Below are 20,084 nucleotides of genomic sequence, written 5' to 3'. Positions count from 1 at the left end.
TTGGATTTATAGGCAGGCCAAAAGCTTACTTACCCCTTGCCTTTCCTTAATTCAGAAAGTGTAACGTTAACTGTGATTAGACACGACGTATTGATTAGCATCAATCCCTTTATCTCATCTTGCATATTACACACCAGCGACTTTGCCATTGTTATGTATCTCAATACAGCTAAAAAGGCTGATCGTGTGTTATTATAAATATTCACAAAATAATCAAATATGGCTCAGCGTGAATACTTTTGACTATATCGGCACATTTCTTTGACATTGTTATTTGCATCTATATTTACAATGCATTATTAAAGCAGCAATAGATGTTTACAAAGTGCTGATAGGACCACCTGGTACCTACCCTGTTAATAAAACAACTATATAGGGTAAGACTACATAGCGGTATGTGTTTACGGTACAACATTGTTGTTGTCATTCATTATAGCACTGCACTGTTCAGCTACTTCTCAAAATCTTGGTGAAATTATACCATACAACCAAGATGGCATCCATTCATATACATGTATTGTTATAAACACACAATTTATAAGAGTGAGCCAAAACATGGGGATTGTATTAGTAGCAGTTCACATTTGGTTTAGCTGGTACACTAGACCTACAAACTGTATACCAGTCCATGGTCTTATAGCAAAGCAGTGATAACAGTAGGAGAGGATAACTTCTATGTATTCTGTATACGATATTTCTCCAACTTTGTTGAGCCCGTCTTACACACTACAGCGTAAGCGGTTCATAGTTCACTCAGTTTCCATATCTTTGACTGCTAACTTTTCTTGAAGAGTAGAACACTTTTTTATTAGGACTTTGATAGCCTCAGAGACTAACACAGCTGAAGGCAGGGCTCCAGTAGACTCCACAGAAACTTAAATGAAAGATATATAGCGCCAATGGTAAACCAACTGGCAAGTTACACGATTTAAGGCCGGTTCACACTATATCGCCGTATCTCGGCGTTTCCCTTTCGGCGTTCATCGTCGATTATGTGAACCGTGAATTGATGGCATCGACGAAGCATCGCGGACACGTCGGGAAAGTTTGCAGCTGTCAAACTTTCCCGATAGTTCGCGGAGCATCGACGACAGCACGTGTAATGTGAACCATTTCGGCGAAGACAATTCGCGATCGCGGATAGCGTGGTTTCTGTTTATGATAGTTGCTGCTGGACTATATTACACTCGTTGGACTAGCAGGGACCAGAGACACACGACACCATTTTATACTGACTCGTTTTGTTTATGATAAATTTATGAAAATATTCTTGTAAGGCCTATGTATATTTACTCACCGAAAAAACATTTCACAGTTCTCATTGCGCAATGTATAATAGAGTGCGTTAAATTGTCCTTCTTGATTTTTTTTCTTCTAGGCTAGACGCACCCACCATCTTCTTTTATGCCTCTTTCATGTGTAAAGCTCTGCTGCTGTTGTTGTCTAAGTCGGTTGCTTCGTCTGAGCAATGCTAAGACAAGTACTTTTCTTAGTTTTAATTTTCTATCCATCTTCAACAAAAGCGATCACTCGATGCGTGTGGTACTAGCTTTTGCTACTAAACCGAAACGCGAATCTTTACGCACGTCTCAATGGTCTGTTATTAATTAGGCCACGCCCATCGCTGACGCTCAGTGACCGCGTTATGAGAATGTAATGTCGACGACTGTTCCCTGATACAAACGCGGATGGCTTTGTGCTAGTGTGAACATTGTCATCATCAACAATCACCGAAGTATTGTTGCATCAACGCCGAGATACGGCGACATAGTGTGAACCAGCCTTTAGTGTACAAGCAACTTCCACTGAAGAAATGAACAACAAATAAATTTAATTACAATAAAAACAACTACGAAGTAAAATTCATTAAAGATTACCTGACAGCATTTTAAATGTACATCTATTTATAACAATCAAATCATGATAATTTGGCAATGCTTTTATTGTTCGTAAAACAAAAAACAGTTTTGGATACAAAAACACTTGGGAGTAGCCATGGTTCAGTGGCTAGTGCGCTGGCCTATAATTAGTAGGTCAGTGATTCGACTCACAGAAGGACCATTATTGGTGTTAGAAGGGTATTCAACCACAATTGCTCCTCGGTCAAATCCCATGAGCAAATGGTCACAATATATTCTTTACTATGATATACCATTTGCAGTGGTGACCCCTACATGGAATAAGCCGGAAGAAGACGAATGAAGCAAAAACACTATGTCTACAAGCTCTTCTTGGCCACCTTTTTTTTCAAAACAAACGTAAGAATTAGCCAACGGATAAATGAAATACAGAAGAATGTAAAATCGGTTGCCATTTTTAATACGTCTCATTTTGTTATACATCATGGTAAATAATTACAAAGCGGGGATTTTACGAGCGACTTATGAAGGATACTACAAAAGACTATTATTGAAGCCGTAACCTGTAAAGTTATCTACTACTGTTAATGCAGCCCAATAAGTCAGCCCGTAAGTTAACCTTTTAGATTTAATTTCAGAAATAAGATATGCTAAATTTATAGCCACATATTTGGATCATCAGATAGCCTTGGAAAACGCTCGATGGATCGTGAGAAGATAATTTGAGCTTATTGATAACTCAATACTTTAACATGAGTCCATAAACCCATTCATGTACAAACATTTAAAATACGCCTCGAGGGAACACATAGAGGAAACTAACCGTTAACTACCTTACTTACCGTTACTAACTGTACTCTGTTCATAGATAAAATACTCTCGAGTACTTACACACCTACATATAAAATAATCTCTAGCCAACCATACTTACATATAAAACGATCTCTAGCCAACTATACTTACATATAAAATGATATCTAGCCAGCTATACTTACATATAAAATGATATCTAGCCAACCATACTTACATATAAAATGATCTCTAGCCAACTATACTTACATATAAAATGATCTCTAGCCAACCACACTTACATATACAATGATCTCTAGCCAACTATACTTACATATAAAACGATCTCTAGCCAGCTATACTTACATATACAATGATCTCTAGCCAACCATACTTACATATAAAATGATCTCTAGCCAACCACACTTACATATAAAATGATCTCTAGCCAACCATACTTACATATAAAATGATCTCTAGCCAACCACACTTACATATAAAATGATCTCTAGCCAACCATACTTACATATAAAATGATCTCTAGCCAACCACACTTACATATAAAATGATATCTAGCCAACCATACTTACATATACAATGATCTCTAGCCAACCACACTTACATATAAAATGATCTCTAGCCAACCATACTTACATATAAAATGATATCTAGCCAATCATACTTACATATAAAATGATCTCTAGCCAATCATACTTACATATAAAATGATCTCGAACTCTACTGAGCTTCACTTTGTTTTTCAACTTTTCATGCCTGAAGACTTCACGTGAACAGGTGTCTAGCCTAGCATTAGCCACATACGCTTCATCCTCACCTGCACAAAGGCATCAGATGATTGGAAAAACTGAGGAATGCTTGGAAAATTAAGAACAACAAATACTTCAAACTATCCTCTTTCCTAAAAAGGTCAGTAAACTTCAATCTATATGAGTTTATACGATTTAAAATCTTGTAAAATGTCATTCAAGTTTTCAAATTGATAAAACCGTCTTAGTACAGGTGGTTTGTAAGTAATTTACTGCATCCAAAGCTTGCTACTGAAATCTAAAGCAAAAGTTACAAGTTACACATGATGAGTTGGGATTGATGAACAGCAATCCATTTATGAGAAATCGCAGAAACTTATTGCAACCAATAGACTAATAACAAGTGGTGACGGCAATCAATTGACCAATAGCAGTTGGGGAATGCAATCAATTGACCAATAACAAGTGGTGACTGTGGCCAATTGACCAATAACAGGTGGTGACAGCAGTAAGATAAATAACCAATCAATGTCTATGCCTGAGTGCTCTTCCACCAATGACAAGGCCAGTATATGATCCACCAACCTTGCTCATTCTTCTTAATAGCAATAACCCCTTCGCTGAAGCACCCTTGGAGGTCATGCGCTGACTCTCCAACAATCGGCTCTGTTAGAGTGATTTCTGGCAGCAGTCTGTAACTCGCAGTTGCTACAGTTGAAAAGTAAAATTGTAGACTATCTAACATCAGTCTTTCACTTGTGGTTGTTACATTCTGACCGTATTGTTAATCCGTATATATAAATCTTTGTGTTTGTCGTTTGTCTGTTGTTCGTGTGTCCAGCTACAGTGAGAAGGTTTTGGGAACAAGAAATCTGGTTTACACTGGATTTGAACTCAGAACCTGTAAGTCTGTAAGTCTAAAGATAGACATGCTGCCCACTAGACTACGCGTCCAACTGGCCATAGTGATGAGTAATTGTAAACATACTTAAGCACCTGACAATCTTTAATGCTGATTGGTTAAGATACACCGCTGCAACTAGCCCACTTGAAGATCATGACGCAATCTTTTTCTTAATGCTGGCTTAAGTTATAATAACGACTCTTATTATAGTTTTAGTTTAATTTTGAATTGAACAATCAAATTTTTTAAAATTTTGATTGCTGAAATATGTTATTATAGTGAACATATTTGTCCAGTTACAGCGATAAAGTTATAAGAATGAAAAATCCACATTGCATTGGATTTGAACTCACAACCTTCAGGTGTTCAGATAAGCATGCTGAGCATTACACCATGCGACTACATTGCTGTCTAATGGAATAATTGTGGTCATACTCAGTACACCTGCCAATCTTTAATCGCTTCACGGCCAGCAAGCACACTTCACCTGAAAGATCATGATGCTTTTTTTTCTAGTGCTGATTTAATTATAATAATAGCCATTATTATAGTAAAGATTTAGACTAACAATGGATCTTATTATAGTATAGATTTAGACTAGCTTATTTTACTAGCTTAAGTTACACAAATTCATTGAGTAAAGAAACTCAGCCAATTGAAAATAAGGTATTGAACACGGAAAGAGTGCATAAATGTAGCGCATAATGAGAATGGACACAAACAAATGACATCAGAAATTGATCCACACAGCAGAACAAGAATGCAGTTGGAAAAAGTGTAGGTAATTGAGTCCTGCTAAATGCTAAAACTCTCACTTACCAACAGGAGAGAACTTGATGTGGTCTCTGCCGATACCCTTTACACACTCTAGTCTCAAGTCAAGTATATGTCCGGGCCTCATCTTTGCTATCAATATATCATCATGGACAGGCCGTATCATGCCCTCGGTAAACTGCAAGTGGAATGGAGTACACAATAATCTATATATATGAACCTCAAAGTTTGTCTGTCATTCGTCTGTCCAGCTATAGATATAAAGTTTTAGCAACGAAAAATCCCATTCGTAGTAGATTAGCGAATCGCAAGTCTACTAACAAACACGCATAACCACAAAGCTAAGCCATTCTTACCACACCCATCGCTCTTACCATATACCTATATCGCTCTTATATCATTTTCGCGATGGCACACACTAAATGTGTTCTTTTTATTATTAATACAGTGTGCCCTCGGGTTACGATGTCCCTGTTATACGGTGTTTCGCCTTAGGATGTCTCACACGATGCTTTTTTGTCTCCGCTATTCAACATTTTTTCGCCATCAACATAAATTTCGCTCGAAATTCAAATTTGACAGTCAATGTGCTGAATACAACGGAATACCAAAGGTGTCGATATGCTATTCGTCGAAATCCCTCCAACAAGACCTGAAAGAGATACGATGCTCGCTCTCTCTCTCTCTCCATTCGGCATTATTCGTTAGACCCTATTAATTATAGTGAAAACTAAAATGGAAACCAGTAACAAAGATTAAGACGATAACAAAATTAAAGTTTAGAAATACGTACTAAACCTTAACTTGAATTATGTACTCAGTAAGCTAAATTCATTTAAGTCAAATTTAAAGTTTGTGTTATATGTCTGTCTCGAAGGTGAAAGCTCCCTGCGGTATGTACTGCACGTAGTACATTGTAGCATTACATTCCAATGCAGATCATAACCACAAAGTGCACTAAAGTTACTGTAGGTAACTATAGTTGCTAAGGTTAACATACTATTTTGTTACTAATTTTTAATGTGCGCAAGTACGCATATAAAATTTAAATGACTTTCACCAGGAGGTATTTGAATTAGATAACTACTATGAGTCTCCATATCTTGAAGCACTTTGTTACTCAAACTGCATGTGTCTAATACTCATATTGGGTATTAGACATTACAGACTGCCTGGCAAATGATATTCAAATAAAACCAGCCTATTTATAAAATCAATGTCTATTATGCAGATAAAACCAACCCTTTCCTTGAGTTGTCCGCATAAAAAAGCATCTCATTAGAACATGGTTCAACAGGAAAATGTGCATAAACATACCAAATCAGTTTGGTTTCCTACAGGAACCCAAACCATGTCCTTTGTGTATACATTGTTGTGCTTGTACATGAGGTCAGGCTGAGTTGTGTCTGGCGGAGCTGAGGTGTTGTGTGTACATTTGACCTTGAGACCAAATGTGATTGTGTCTTCAGCTGACCCCTCTTCTTGGCCTGTAAAATTAAATGCATGGAGTTGTCTGGCTGATTATAGATAAGGTGCTGAGAGTAAAACAGCAAATAAACAAAACAATCTTAAATCAACAGCATGATTGAAAACTCTAGGAAATCGATGATATCTCCTAAAAATCTCATCGTAAATGCCGTGCGTATTTTTTAACATTTTTGGCTCATTTCATCCAAACCTCACACGCATATGCTACATGCCTTCTGCTAGGTTGCCAAAACTTTAGGGTTTTAAAGCTTTCGGTTTTTGAGAACAAAGCTCTTAAACACCCATTTAAATAAAAACTTACGAATGCATCTTTGCATGCATTAAGGACAATTACCCCCATGAACACGTTCATGGATTGTTGTCATTAAAGCAGTATAGCAATTTGCGTTGAAAATCTACACACATTCTGCAGGCTATCTCATTAAAAATTTAATCAGACGTGGCAAGGGTATGGCGCCTTACAATGCCTCGCGTTGCGCGTTCACAACTCGAGTTGCACAACTCGAGTTGTGAACGCGCAACACGACTTTTCAAAAGTAAGGTGCAATATAATGGTATTACGGTAGCATAACCGTAGATCTGGTTATATTAACGATGGTACATCAAGAGGCACCCGTTAGCTAATAGAAATTAAACTATGTGTGTACTGTAAAACTAGAACTAATAGCGAATAATTAGAATTATACTGTGCCGAGTTTGCAACTCGAGTTGTACAACTCGAGTTGCAGAACTCGAGTTGTACAACTCGAGTTTGTAAATATAACTCGAGTTGTACAACTCGAGTTGCACAACTCGAGTTCATCAAAACCCAAGCCGAGTTCTTTCAACAGCAACTTGAGTTCAACAACTCGGCTTGAGAACATCTCATCATTTTATTTTTTTTAGCAATATTTTCTATATATGGAATTTATTTTGGTGCATCATTAAACGCTGTTGAAATAATTTCTATGTTCATTTTCGGTGTTCATTCAGTTTCTTGTCAGATTCTAGAGAGATGACCCTTTTTTCATTTGAAAAAGAAGTTGCCCGGCTGGCTGCGAATTTCTTTTTCCCCAAACAGGTTTACATACGGCAGTAAAATTTTGGCTCATGATTAGCTTTAATAATTGAGTTTTAGTAACCAAAACTTACATCATTACATTAGAAATCAATAGATATAATTAGAAAAGAACACAAAATTCTAAATAACGTAGCAAAACTGATGTTATCATTCAAAAAGTGCTGTTAAAACGTAAGAGGCGCTCACTTAAAACTCATTAATTTAAGCCATTTTGAATAAAATTTTGGAATTTTGTGTTCCTCTCTAATTATAACTATTGACTTTCAATGTAATGATGTAGGTTTTGATTACTAAAACTCAATTACTAAAGCCAATCATGAGCCAAAATTTTACTGCCGTATGTAAACCTGTTTGGGAAAAAAAATTTCGTTGCTCGGTTCTCATATAGATTGTTTTTAGTTTGCTTTTTACATTCTACAATTGTTTTTGTCTCTTTATATTTATAGAAATGAATATGCGCAAATCTCGCCAATATATATAATTTAAATATGTATACATATTTAAATTATTATTAATATTAAATTTCTGTAAATGAGACACCCCAATTACTCACTTTGCTTTCTTTACGAACTCGTGTTAGTTTTGCGTAGCGCAACTCGAGTTCATCAAAAACCCAGGCCGAGTTGTACAACACGGCAACTCGAGTTGTACAACTCATTTTTACATTTGTACCAGTATCGAGAGGTACCAGCATCGTCGTATTCAAAGTTTTAATGGATAGCTTCTGCTGGAGCAGTAACCTTTTGTATGCACACATACACACGCACGCGCGCACACACACACTTCTATGCACAATTCTTATTATTAATTCAACATATTCAAGATTTTCATTTTGTTTTTTTCCAGTTCGCATTAATTGTATCATTACCAAATCATTTTTTAATGTAATCGTAGCCAAACCGACTTAATGTAGCTATCATTTGCTTATTACTTCACATTTACATTTAAACCCTTTTATAGTTGTTTTCGCTACTAATTTTGTATATATGTATGTAGTATGTATGTACAGTATGTATATAAAATTTTGACGTTTTTTACCAGAGGGCGTTCGCATTAGATAATTACTATGGGTTTCTATACCCTTCTACAGACAATTTTTTCGTCTTACGATGCCAACGCCGGAATGAATTAAAGTCGTATGGCAGGGGTCTACCGTATCATAGGTCTGTGTTCTATACTGCTTCAACTACAGCAGATATTAGCCACACACCTGATACCATACGGGCATAAAAATAATGTCATAGATAGCATGCATGTATGATATCTATGTATACATTCATGGTTAGTTCAATAGTTTTTTTTTTACTAAAACCCTGACAGTCACGTGTGCTGTGACAGATCGTCAAGTGTAAGAACTATAGGCCTACATACAATTATTCTGGAATGTGGCCGATGGTGGTCGATTGGTGCAGGTGTTACCATGTCACTCTACCAAACAGAATGCTGCGAGTTTGAATCACATATGATACAAACTGTTTTCCCAACATCCAATCATGGCTTCGGTTGGATGATGAAAATTAACCTGAAGATTTAGCTTCGTCAACCAGATTTGTCAATTTTTAAAATTTCATCATAACTTTGAGTCATCTTCAAGCGAGCCTGTCATTACATGGGAGCTACATGTATGTTACATGAGGACATGTATGTTATAAGGGGACTAAATGTACGTTACATGAGGATTACATGTACGCTACAGGAGAACGTGAATGTCAAATGAAGTAGTAACCAGGAATATAAGCTAATTTAGGTTAGGGACTACTTGGCCGTAAAGGTTGACTCGCAACAAAATTCACATTACCGTTATTTGTTATCAAAAGATTCACCATGTCTTACTCTGTTGTGTTGTAGGTGCAAAATATGTAGAAATGTGATTAAATGCTCTTAAAAGCTCAAAAACGAACAGTTCATCGCCGCCATCACGAAACTGCCGTAGATTAGAATCCCTTTCCAAAATAGCTCAAATGGGACGTAACTGAACAAGATGGCTTCTGTTTACGCTTTCATGCAACCTCATTCGTCGAAATATTTTCACAAATATACGTCACGCATTCAATAAAACCATGTCTATTGTCCTTACGCGTCTATTTAGTCATCATTGTAATGCTGTCACTTTGAACACTGATATTTCAAAACCTACCGTAAAAATTCGTTTTACTTTTTAACCTTAGCTCAAAGGAGTGTATATCATCCTTTGATAAACATGATGAGCCTGTTGGTTACCTGTGATAGTCGAAAAATGCTGCCGAAATTATTCGCACTATTACGATTAAGACTAGATGATTAGACCAAGCCGAAACAAAACTGTAAACTAGCGAGCATCTATATTTGGTAAGGGCTCTTCGGTAAGCCCGAAGTGTTTGTCATAAACTAGTGCTACGAGAAGTTTTATATCGAGCTTTTTATTGGCCTTTCAATTCAAGTGAGACCATCACGTGTCAAAACAATAACCACAATGTTTGAGTACGTCATTGAAATAAAGAGATTCCAAACGTATTCGCGACGATCATCTGTTCGTTTTTGAGCTTTTAAGAGCCTGTAATCACATTTCCACATATTTTGCACCTACAACACAGCAGAGTAAGACATGGTGAACCTTTTGATACCAAATAACTGTAATGTGAATTTCATTCAAGTCAACCTTTAAAATTACAGTCAGCTATGCTGCATGTCTCTATCACCATCCATTAACCTGAGCATATCTGAGCTTAGTCTTCCTCTCCCTTTACGTTTACTAATAATATAAACTTTGTTCATTCATTTTTCAACATTTTTTATGTCGTTAGCTTTACATCTCTATTTATACATATATATACAACATATATATTTGACTGTATAAATCATTATACAGCCAAACTCGGATAACTCGCCCTCGGATAGCTCAAACACATGGTTAACTCGAACGGTTTTGTTTGGTCCGTTCCTACGTAATGATGAATTGCTTTAGATAACTCGACCTCAACTTTGTTAACTCGAACAGTTTTTTGCCCAACGGCTACTGAAACGGTTGTTATCGCTTTAGAAAATTACTTTATTCCAAGCCATAGAGATAAACCTCAGCTTTTAGTAGTTCGTAGGCATCGTTATTACCATCATCGGCAAAATATTTTTGTCAACGACTTTTCTAAAGGTTTGGTGAAATTTGATTTTTACCAAACATCCGCTTAGCGTTGGCCCTTCGGAAGCAAGGAAAAGTGAGGTAACCTTCGCATTAACTTCAAGAAAAATCGGCAAAATTGATCTTGGTTAAAACGCTCAAAAGAAAAAACGTCTTTTCTTCTGAGCATTTCAACAGCGATCAAGTTTTGCCAATTTGAATCTAAAAAACGTCCTGGCAATCACATCACCTCAAACAACAAACCAATCTCAAGAGATAGAAAAATCTCTATACTTTTCGATAAATTTTTTTTAAACTTTACATTAGAAGCATTTAATTTGAAACAAGACATTTATGCTTTTGATTGATATTATAGTTTGTATATGTACATGTATCTATTAATAAATACATGGACTTGTGACAGTGCTCTGATAACTTGAACGCTCTAATAACTCGAACACTTTCGCTTGGTCCAGTAAAGTTTGAGTTATCCATGTTTGACTGTATATCTGCCTGCATGTCTCTGTTGAGGGTAATTGTCTGCAGTTCTTATCAAGGAGCTACCAGTGCTATTATAAGGCTGTGGAATGAATTAAATGGTTTACAATGTATTTTAAAAGAAACATCCCAATTAAAGTATAACTGTTTTAATAGGTATGAGCAGGTCCAGGAATGAATTAAACTAACTTTGTGTTGATGATTAACCGATTATATTGTTCTACTCTAAATGAATGAACTTTGCACCATTTTTATCCGTATCTATTCAAATACAGTGATCAATATCACATTGTACAAAGGATTTTTAGAGTACCACGTATGTGGTTATACAAATACTCCAGAGAAGTTATGAGTATGCAAAGAACACAACCAACATCTTAATCATTAGCCATAATGCCTGCACTGATGTACTGTTGTTATAGCCTTGCCAACTCTGCATATGCCGTTTTACATAACAAAATAATCAATACTAACAATAAACAATAATAACAATAATCCTTGCTCTGTGATTAAATAAATAGAACTTACAAAGTCTACATTCCAACAGATTCATTTTGATCAGGTGGAATTACATCACGTTAAGTTTAACATCTTCTCCAAATTTAAGCCATTTGTCAAAATATTCACATGTTGAGATGAACGTATCAGTATTTGATTGTATAATTAAGCTAAGACAAAATAGTAAAGGCTGTCAACCACTATAATGGAGCAGAGGCCTCGGTCTATTTCTATTTAGTACGAATTTAAAAGAAAGCACTTTACTAAAAATCTCCATCCCAGCTCTACACCACAGCATTATATCATATCAATATTATATTTTTACTGTTTTTTTTCTGCTGATTTTGTTGTTTTATCACTCTTATTTTATTTCTATCCTAGCAATAAGTTCGGAATTTCTTTAATTTTCAATCAGCCAGGCAGTGGATGTTCAAGTACCCCGTCTTTTTAGGAACCAGATAGAGTTTTAAAACCAAATAATTTTAGTGACTCGACGGAAAGCACAGAGCATATGTGAGTGAACGAAATTAATCAAAAATGTGGAAACACGTAACATGAATGCGCTCGCACACACAATGACAAAGACGGATTTATTAATATAGATTTAACCCAGTGAAAAGCTGTTTGCGAGCAAACGAAATAGACTAGTGAAACTACCATGTGATGATGCTAATCAAAACTGAATACCAATATGAAGCGGTCATAAAAGCACCTGCACTCACCTTTTTGTCTGTACTCAAATAGCCTTGGGTCAGCCATTATAGGAATGAGCCCTAGCCTGTGAGCAAGAATCTCATCCTGTATGATAGATGTATTGTTGTATATAAAGACTTTTTCTATGGCCATCGTTGGTACCTGCATTAATAAGATAACTTCCATATGTTGACGCAATGAACCATTCCAAAGACAACAAACATCCACTCAGGTTCACTTGAATGGGCATGACTCGTGCATTGCAGACAAAATCAAAATTTTCACATAATTGTGATACTCACATAACTGAAATTTTGAAAACTATTGATTAAGAACAGGAAGCAGACTGAATTCTGTTTTGGAAGCACACTCTACAAGACATGATAACTCTAATAACTGCAATTTCTGGACATTGTTCAGACACCACATACACCACAAAATATTTCGACATGCCTATCACTGCCAAAGGTGAGCCGAGCAAAATGAGACTGAATAGTTCGTTCTGGAACCTTCCTATATTAAAAGAGTCACATGTTAAATCGAATATTTCTTTTAAAATACATTGTTAACCATTTAATTCATTCTACGGCCCCAATAGCCGTGGTGACTCCTTGAGAAAAACTGCAGACAATTACACACAGAGACATACAGACAGATATATAGATATATGTAAAAGTAAAGACATAAAAATGTTGAAAATGAACGAAACAAAATTTCTATTACTAGTAAACATAAAGGGAAGTCTAGGCTCAGATATGCACAGGTTAATGGATGGCTGAAAAAGGACAACAACAAAAACCAACTGCCGAGGAAAAAACAAGTTGGCTTGCAAGGTATCCAAGTGAAAAATAATGTTTTATTTTTTTATCAAGTTTATAATGCCCAAAATATTTTTTTTAGATAAATCATGCTAGAGTATTTGTATAAAACAGAAACCCAACAACCAATTTTTATTGCAATATCAAAATTGTATTACTCTAAACAAGAAATGGCTGCTTATAGAAACAAATGCTTTTGTTTGGGAATAACAGCAGACAGCCACTTTGAATACTTGGCACGAATGAAGCAGAACATCGGTATTGCTAGCCTACCTCCGAAAGAAGAATCCGTCTTAGAGCATTGGCTATGGCTGCATCAACTCCGATGAGATCAAACTCAAGTTCATTTTCTTCATCCCTCACTATCTCAATTCTTATTTTCTGTTACAAACAGAATTAACAAATAAAAAATTAAATTTAACAAACAGAATTGTATTATTCATCTATTCACTCAACTGAGTGATCTCTAACATTAGGGTTGAGGTTAAAATTACATAAGCTTGAAACGCAACTGTACAAAACATAGAGTTGTGCGCTCTTCTCCCATTATTGAGTAAGATTAAATAGGAGACAACTCTCCACATCATTGATATTACGGGGCATGTGACTATGTAGAAAACTGTAAATCTGTTAATAAAGTTGGTTGAGCATTGAGTGATTGAGATTGACTTTCCTGCTATGAATCCGCGTTACACAATGATAAATAACTGCAAACAAACTAAAGAATTTATATTATACAAATAGAATCTTAGGAAAATACACCAGAGCTATAACTTGCATTATGGGTCGAACTGTCAGTGATTTGACTAAGCTAAAGGTTCAGTGGTGGACACTAGAAATTCGAAAACTCGAAATTGGGAAGTTTTTATCATATATTGTAAATCTTTCTCGTGATTGCACTAAATTAAATACGCACTTTTTATTATTAATACAGTGAACATGAAATTTTTCGTTCTTGCCATACTAAGACGAAATGTTTTTGACTTTTTTTCACCATAGGATATCAAAAAGATTTTTTCCTGAAATTAAAGTTTGGCAGTCGGTGTATTGTTTACGACGAAATAATGAAAGTGCCGATATGCTACTCGGTGAAATACCTCCTGCATCGTCCGAAAGAGATACGATGCTCGCTATCGAAACGAAACCAAAAACAGATAAGTGATGAAATTTTAACCAATGACAATGTTGAAGTTTAGTAAAGTACATACTAAAACTTAGCTTCAAGTATGCGTTTAGTAAGCTAAATTTATTTAAGTTCAACACAACATTTATGTTATACAGTACATCTGTCTCGAAGGTAAAAACTCCCCACGGTATGTACTGCACGTAGTACATTGCAATGTTATATTTTATTGCAGATCATAGCCACTAAATTCACTAAAGTTATTGCAGCTAACTATAGCTACTAAGGTGAACTTAAGTGAAAATAATTTAATACGTGCACATATCTTGTGAACGACATAATTTTTTTTGTCAGTTTCTAATTTTCATTGTGTATTGCTTCGTTAAAAGTTTACTGTTTTCCTGATGGTTTTTGTTGTGTTTCGTGTGGAGGTTCCTCCTACGAGGGGCTGGCGGCGGATATCACTGTCCGTGATGGATTTTCTGTCAGCGCAGTAATAATCATAGAGGTAACAATAATAAAGGGAAGGATTGGTACATTTTGACTCAACTCACTTTGCTTACCGAAAATAGAGAATTGAGTCAAATCTTCAATGGTGACGGTAAAGAGAGTCGATTCAATTCTTATTGGTAGGATGCGGCGAGTCAACTCAACAGTAAGTAAAAGATACCAGAGAACCAATTCAATTGTGAGTTGAGTCTTAAGGCTTACTTGAGCGAGCATGTTAACTCAAGTGTCCATCTCGATCCATTACCTAGTTGCCTACCTAGTTAGCAACACAATCAAGTTTTAAAAAAGCTGAAGCCCAACAAGTAACCTGTTGAGATCAGAAAAACATCAAACTAAAACAAACCTCTGCAAGAGATTCCAGATTCCACCGATCGTCAAAATCTGCAGAAGAGTATGCCCCAGGAAAGTCTGTCGAGTTAGTCTACCAAATATGAAAATAGGACAGTCAAATTCAGGTTTGCTTATGTTTTAACAAAAACATGTATGCATTTCAACTGAAGAAACAGTAATAATTGTGTTAAGTTCCTAAAATATAGCTAGGTACTCAGTAAATGATCGAGTGAACAAAAAGCATACGAAGAAAAGGCTCTGTACAGATACAACAAAAACAAATAGCTTGTGAACAGTTAGATGTATAAATCATTACATTAACTATCTGATACTCCTCTAGCTCTATGCGCTCCCTCATTCGATTTAACGAAGACATGTTTACGCGAAGGATATTTGGAAAGTTCTTCTCCAGAACTGGCAGTCAAGCACCTATACAACACGATAATAACGAGACGTTAGACTTGTTCAACTAGTCCCTTTGTAAAATCTGCACGTGGTAATAACCAACGATCACATTGTCACAAATTTTCGAAACTTTGACCGTGATATCCGTAGTTGGTCTAAGAAATTAGGCTTTAAATTGGCGGGCGAAGTTAGTGTTTATCTTCTCGTAATCTGGACGTTTGCGAATAAAATTTATTAAATTTGTCGGTTGGTAAGTCTTTGCCAACTAGCTATTGGTAAGTAGATGTTGGTTGGTAGTTGGTATTTTACTTTTGCTGCACTTTTATTAGCGGTTCTTGTTTGCGTTTGTCAGGTCGTCCGTTATTTGTTAAAATAGACTGGTAAATGATATTAAATGTCAGCCAGTATCCATGACCATCGATGGAACTAGTCGTTTTCCAGTATCATGTCTCCGAGGGTAGACGCTTGGTAAAACCATTCATTTAAATTTTTTGGTGGGACATTGACATGAGATTGAGTTTTGTGGTATATGTAAACGCAATCGCCGAGAAAGCAACTACAGTTGAATATGAATCTAGCTTTTGGAAATCTGACCTAAAATTATTTATACAAGCATTTATCGGAGGCACGCCTCTTACATCTCTAGATAGTTTAACGTGCGAAAATCTACGAGGTAGAGTTGTTTACACGTCAATGCGCCAACTCAAAAAGGCTCTTTACCACTCTAAAACGGTTGCATACTTGACCGTTTACTTGACCTGACACATACTTGAAGATAGATGCAATTGGAAGGAGAGCCTTGTATTTGGCTTATGGGTTCTCCAAGTATCTTTGCGTGGTTTATGATGTTTGTTAACGTAAATAATTGAATGGGACACGAAAGGCTACTGTTGATTGTGTTTTAGAAAGTTTCTTGAATCAAAGGTCCACTCTAAACACTACAAGTAATTATTCAAAACGATACACTTGATTAGTTTAAATGGAGTTTGCTAAAGTATGATTTGCTAAAGTGGTTGTTTGTATGATCTATATTTACGTGAGATCTACTCTAAATCTATGATCTACGGAACACAAACAGGACAGACATGAGAATATTGACTAAAACAATAAAAAACAGAAATTAATGCATACATAATCGATTAGAAACAGTAGAAACTAATGTGTTAGTCAGTAAAAACACATGATAAAATGGTACAGCCAATATAAATGATTATTTAAATGTATTCAAGGACAGTCAAGTCCAACGAATGAAAGCAAGTATTATTATTTGGTAATCGTTAGCTTTCAGCCTTTTAGACTGATTAGCTGTATTCATTGTCAGTTCAAAATGTTAATTTTCCAGATATATTTGACTAGTCTCTTAACTTTTTATCATCAATTTCAGGTGGCATCTACTATATTTTGTAGTTGTTCTTTTCTCGGGCGCTGGTTGGTCTGGTCCTCTAGCAAATAGTTGATATACAGTCAAACATGGATAACTCGAACTTCACGGGACCGAGCGAAAGTGTTCGAATTATCAGAGCGTTCAAGTTATCAGAGCACTGTCACAAGTCCATTTATTTATTTATTAGTAGCTACATGTACATATACAAACTATAATATAAATCAAAAGCATAAATGTCTTGTTTCAAATTAAATGCTTCTAATGTAAAGTTTAAAACTTTTTATCAAAAAGTATAGAGATTTTTCTATCACTTGAGATTGGTTTGTTGTTTGAGGTGATGTTATTGCCAGGACGTTTTTTAGATTAAAATTGGCAAAACTTGATCGTTGTTGAAATGCTCAAAAGAAAATACATCTTTTTCTTATGAGCGTTTTAATCAAGATCAATTTTGCCGATTTTTCTTGAAGTTTATGCGAAGGTTACCTCACTTTTCCTTGCTTCCGAAGGGCGATCCCTAAGCGGATGTTTGGTGAAAATCAAATTTCACCAAACCTTTAGAAAAGTCGTTGACAAAAATTATTTTGCCGATGGTGGTAATAACGACGACTATGAATTACGAAAAGTTGAGGTTTACCTCTACGTATCATGACTTGGAATAAAGTGATTTTCTAAAGCGATAAACAGCCGTCTCGGTAGCCGTTGGGCAAAAACTGTTCGAGTTAATAGAGTTGAGGTCGAGTTTTCTAAAGCAATTTATCATTACGTGGGAACGGACCAAAGAAACCGTTCGAGTTAACCATGTGTTCGAGCTATCCGAGGGTGAGTTATCCATGTTTGACTGTATTAATTCTTTCAACAGTATTCTCATCTCTCCCCGATCCTGTATTAACATCAAGAGCCATAGATTCAGGAATATGAGGCTTAACAGTATTCTCATCTCTCACAGGCGTTGTATTAGCGTCGAGACCATAGATTCAGGAGTACGAGTTTCAGGCTGAACCTGCCTATGTGATTCAGATCTATCAATGACTGCACCATCCCCTTCTGTGTCGAATTCAACATTTTTCTCAGATCAGCTTGGTTTCTTCTTTGTGCCGTTTGTACATTTTCGTTTGAAACGAAGTATGGCTGATCTGACAGCTGGTCTCCTTTGACTGTATGTCCATAAAGATAAACTTGCACATAATTTTAGTAGATTTTATCAGAAATTGTTGGTATTTTTCTATAATTTGCGATTGTCTTTGATGTTTGAAGTGATCTGACTGCTAGGTTGTTTAAGATTAAAATCGACAAAACTTGATCGGGGTTATAACATGTGCCATTTCTTTATAGCCAGTTCTAGTCCAAGCCTTGTATCACCTCCAGTATCATCAAATAACATCCAATTTGGGCGCTAAAAATGGTCTTATGTGAACTATTCACATCCCATAATAGACCTAATTTTTTAATGCAGGAAACGATATGCATCTGCTTAAAAGATGAACAGTTCATGGAAAATTACCTATACGTTTGTGTAAACTACCATGTAGCAAGACCGAAAACACAGCTAGTGATACATAACTGATGTTCAGTGATAGACTTTGTAATATAACACACTGGCCGGCATATTTAAAAGCTGAAAAGAAGACATCTCAACCTTGACTGCATCAGTCGGTGTGCCGTTTTGTGATTTTTGGATGCTGGCTGTTGAATGAGAAAAATGAGGGGCATTGCATATATGCCGTGCAAAATCAAAACAGAAACAGCTATGCACATAACACATGAAACAGTCAATCATACTTTACCAATCATTATTTTATCTCCAAAAGCATTTATCGCCTGTAAAGTCCATGATTGTGTTTTATTTCCTATTTCTCACATAATATTAATGACAACAGCAAATACCTCCTCATACTTCCCATCTTATCCAGCCACTTGACATCGCAGGGTACAGACCAGTTAAAGTACATTTTAAAACTGCCGTTGATCACTGGATGAAGCTTAATGTTTGTGAACCTGTTCTAATTGTAAAAATTGCCAAGTTTGTCAACCGAGCTGTCCTAAATGCTCTACCATCTAAAATTATAGCACGATATATTTATACGCTATGTTTTAAATGAAATATCAATCTGATCATACACATATTTTAAATCGATGTATTTATTTTGGTAACCCGAATTTTTTTCCTCTTCACCTGCGAATAAAGGCCTTTTGTGTCTACTTTAGCCATTAAAAAGTTTATCATCATTTTATATTCTTTATATTTTTAGAACATTTTCTCTACTAAATATGTAATTTTGTGTATTCCAGCAAGATATATAAGCTATTGACAACCATTAAATATGGTCATACAAGAGAAGCTCAAGATCAAAGGGAGATGGAAGGAGCTTGGTTCTAGTGAGAAAAATTATTCTTCATGTATGTCATCTATCACTCTCATCTGCGTGTCGTTCATTTCACTCATGGCTCTTCTATTGTTTTATTTGTGGATGTTCTGTCTTTTTCTCTGCAAAATACTGTTTGTAATAAAAGTATGTGTAATACATTTGTATCTCTGGTGATTGAGTATAACATATTTTACAGTTTTACTGTAAAATAGCTGCAGTCCATGTTTACTAACATGTAGTAGAATTTGTTTGTAGTCGTCTCGTTTCTGTTAAGTCTGTCTATATATACCTTCATCTATTCTATCTTATATATTTCTCAAAGTATGTCCGTGTGTATGTCGTGTGTCTATCTGCATTCCGGCTATAGCTATTATTAGAATAACTGCAGCTGGACAACAATGCTGACGCAATGTCATGGAGCACCGTCATTAGAAGCCTAGCAGCTTACTGGGATTTTCCATTGGCAATGTGCCAGGCTAATAGCTTGAAAGTTACAGTTGTTTGACAAAGTTTTAAAACCTTTACAGTTGTCTTCATTTTTCACTTACAGTAGAACCTCGGTTCTCGAACACAACCCGTTCCAGAAGGTTGGTTGAAAACCGAGTTGTTCGAAATCCGAAACAGGTTTTCTTATTAGAATTAATATATATAAGTTTTAATCCGTTCCAAGTCGATTTAACAACCTCGGTAAATTATTTTTTAACATTTTACACCATAAACTGTA

General features: G+C 35.8%; 1 protein-coding gene across 1 annotated transcript; it reads right to left on the bottom strand.

Moving 5' to 3' along the window:
* Positions 1 to 505: 505 nt before the first annotated feature.
* LOC137399469 (DNA-directed RNA polymerases I and III subunit RPAC1-like) lies at positions 506 to 15,679 on the bottom strand. The gene is made up of 9 exons (XM_068085599.1): positions 15,522 to 15,679; positions 15,219 to 15,296; positions 13,516 to 13,623; positions 12,454 to 12,586; positions 6,411 to 6,580; positions 5,139 to 5,271; positions 4,001 to 4,123; positions 3,367 to 3,483; positions 506 to 874 (listed from the first exon to the last, which is right to left on the bottom strand). The coding sequence occupies exons 1-9, from the start codon at positions 15,579 to 15,581 to the stop codon at positions 750 to 752; spliced, it is 1,047 nt and encodes a 348-aa protein (XP_067941700.1). The 5' UTR covers positions 15,582 to 15,679; the 3' UTR covers positions 506 to 749.
* Between the last annotated feature and the right edge of the window lie 4,405 nt (positions 15,680 to 20,084).

This window comes from Watersipora subatra, chromosome 7 (assembly GCF_963576615.1).
Source record: "Watersipora subatra chromosome 7, tzWatSuba1.1, whole genome shotgun sequence".
In the NCBI taxonomy this organism is placed as follows: domain Eukaryota; kingdom Metazoa; phylum Bryozoa; class Gymnolaemata; order Cheilostomatida; family Watersiporidae; genus Watersipora; species Watersipora subatra.
The sequence above is the reverse complement of the archived record's forward strand: the minus strand, read 5'-3'. Positions and strand labels throughout refer to the sequence as shown.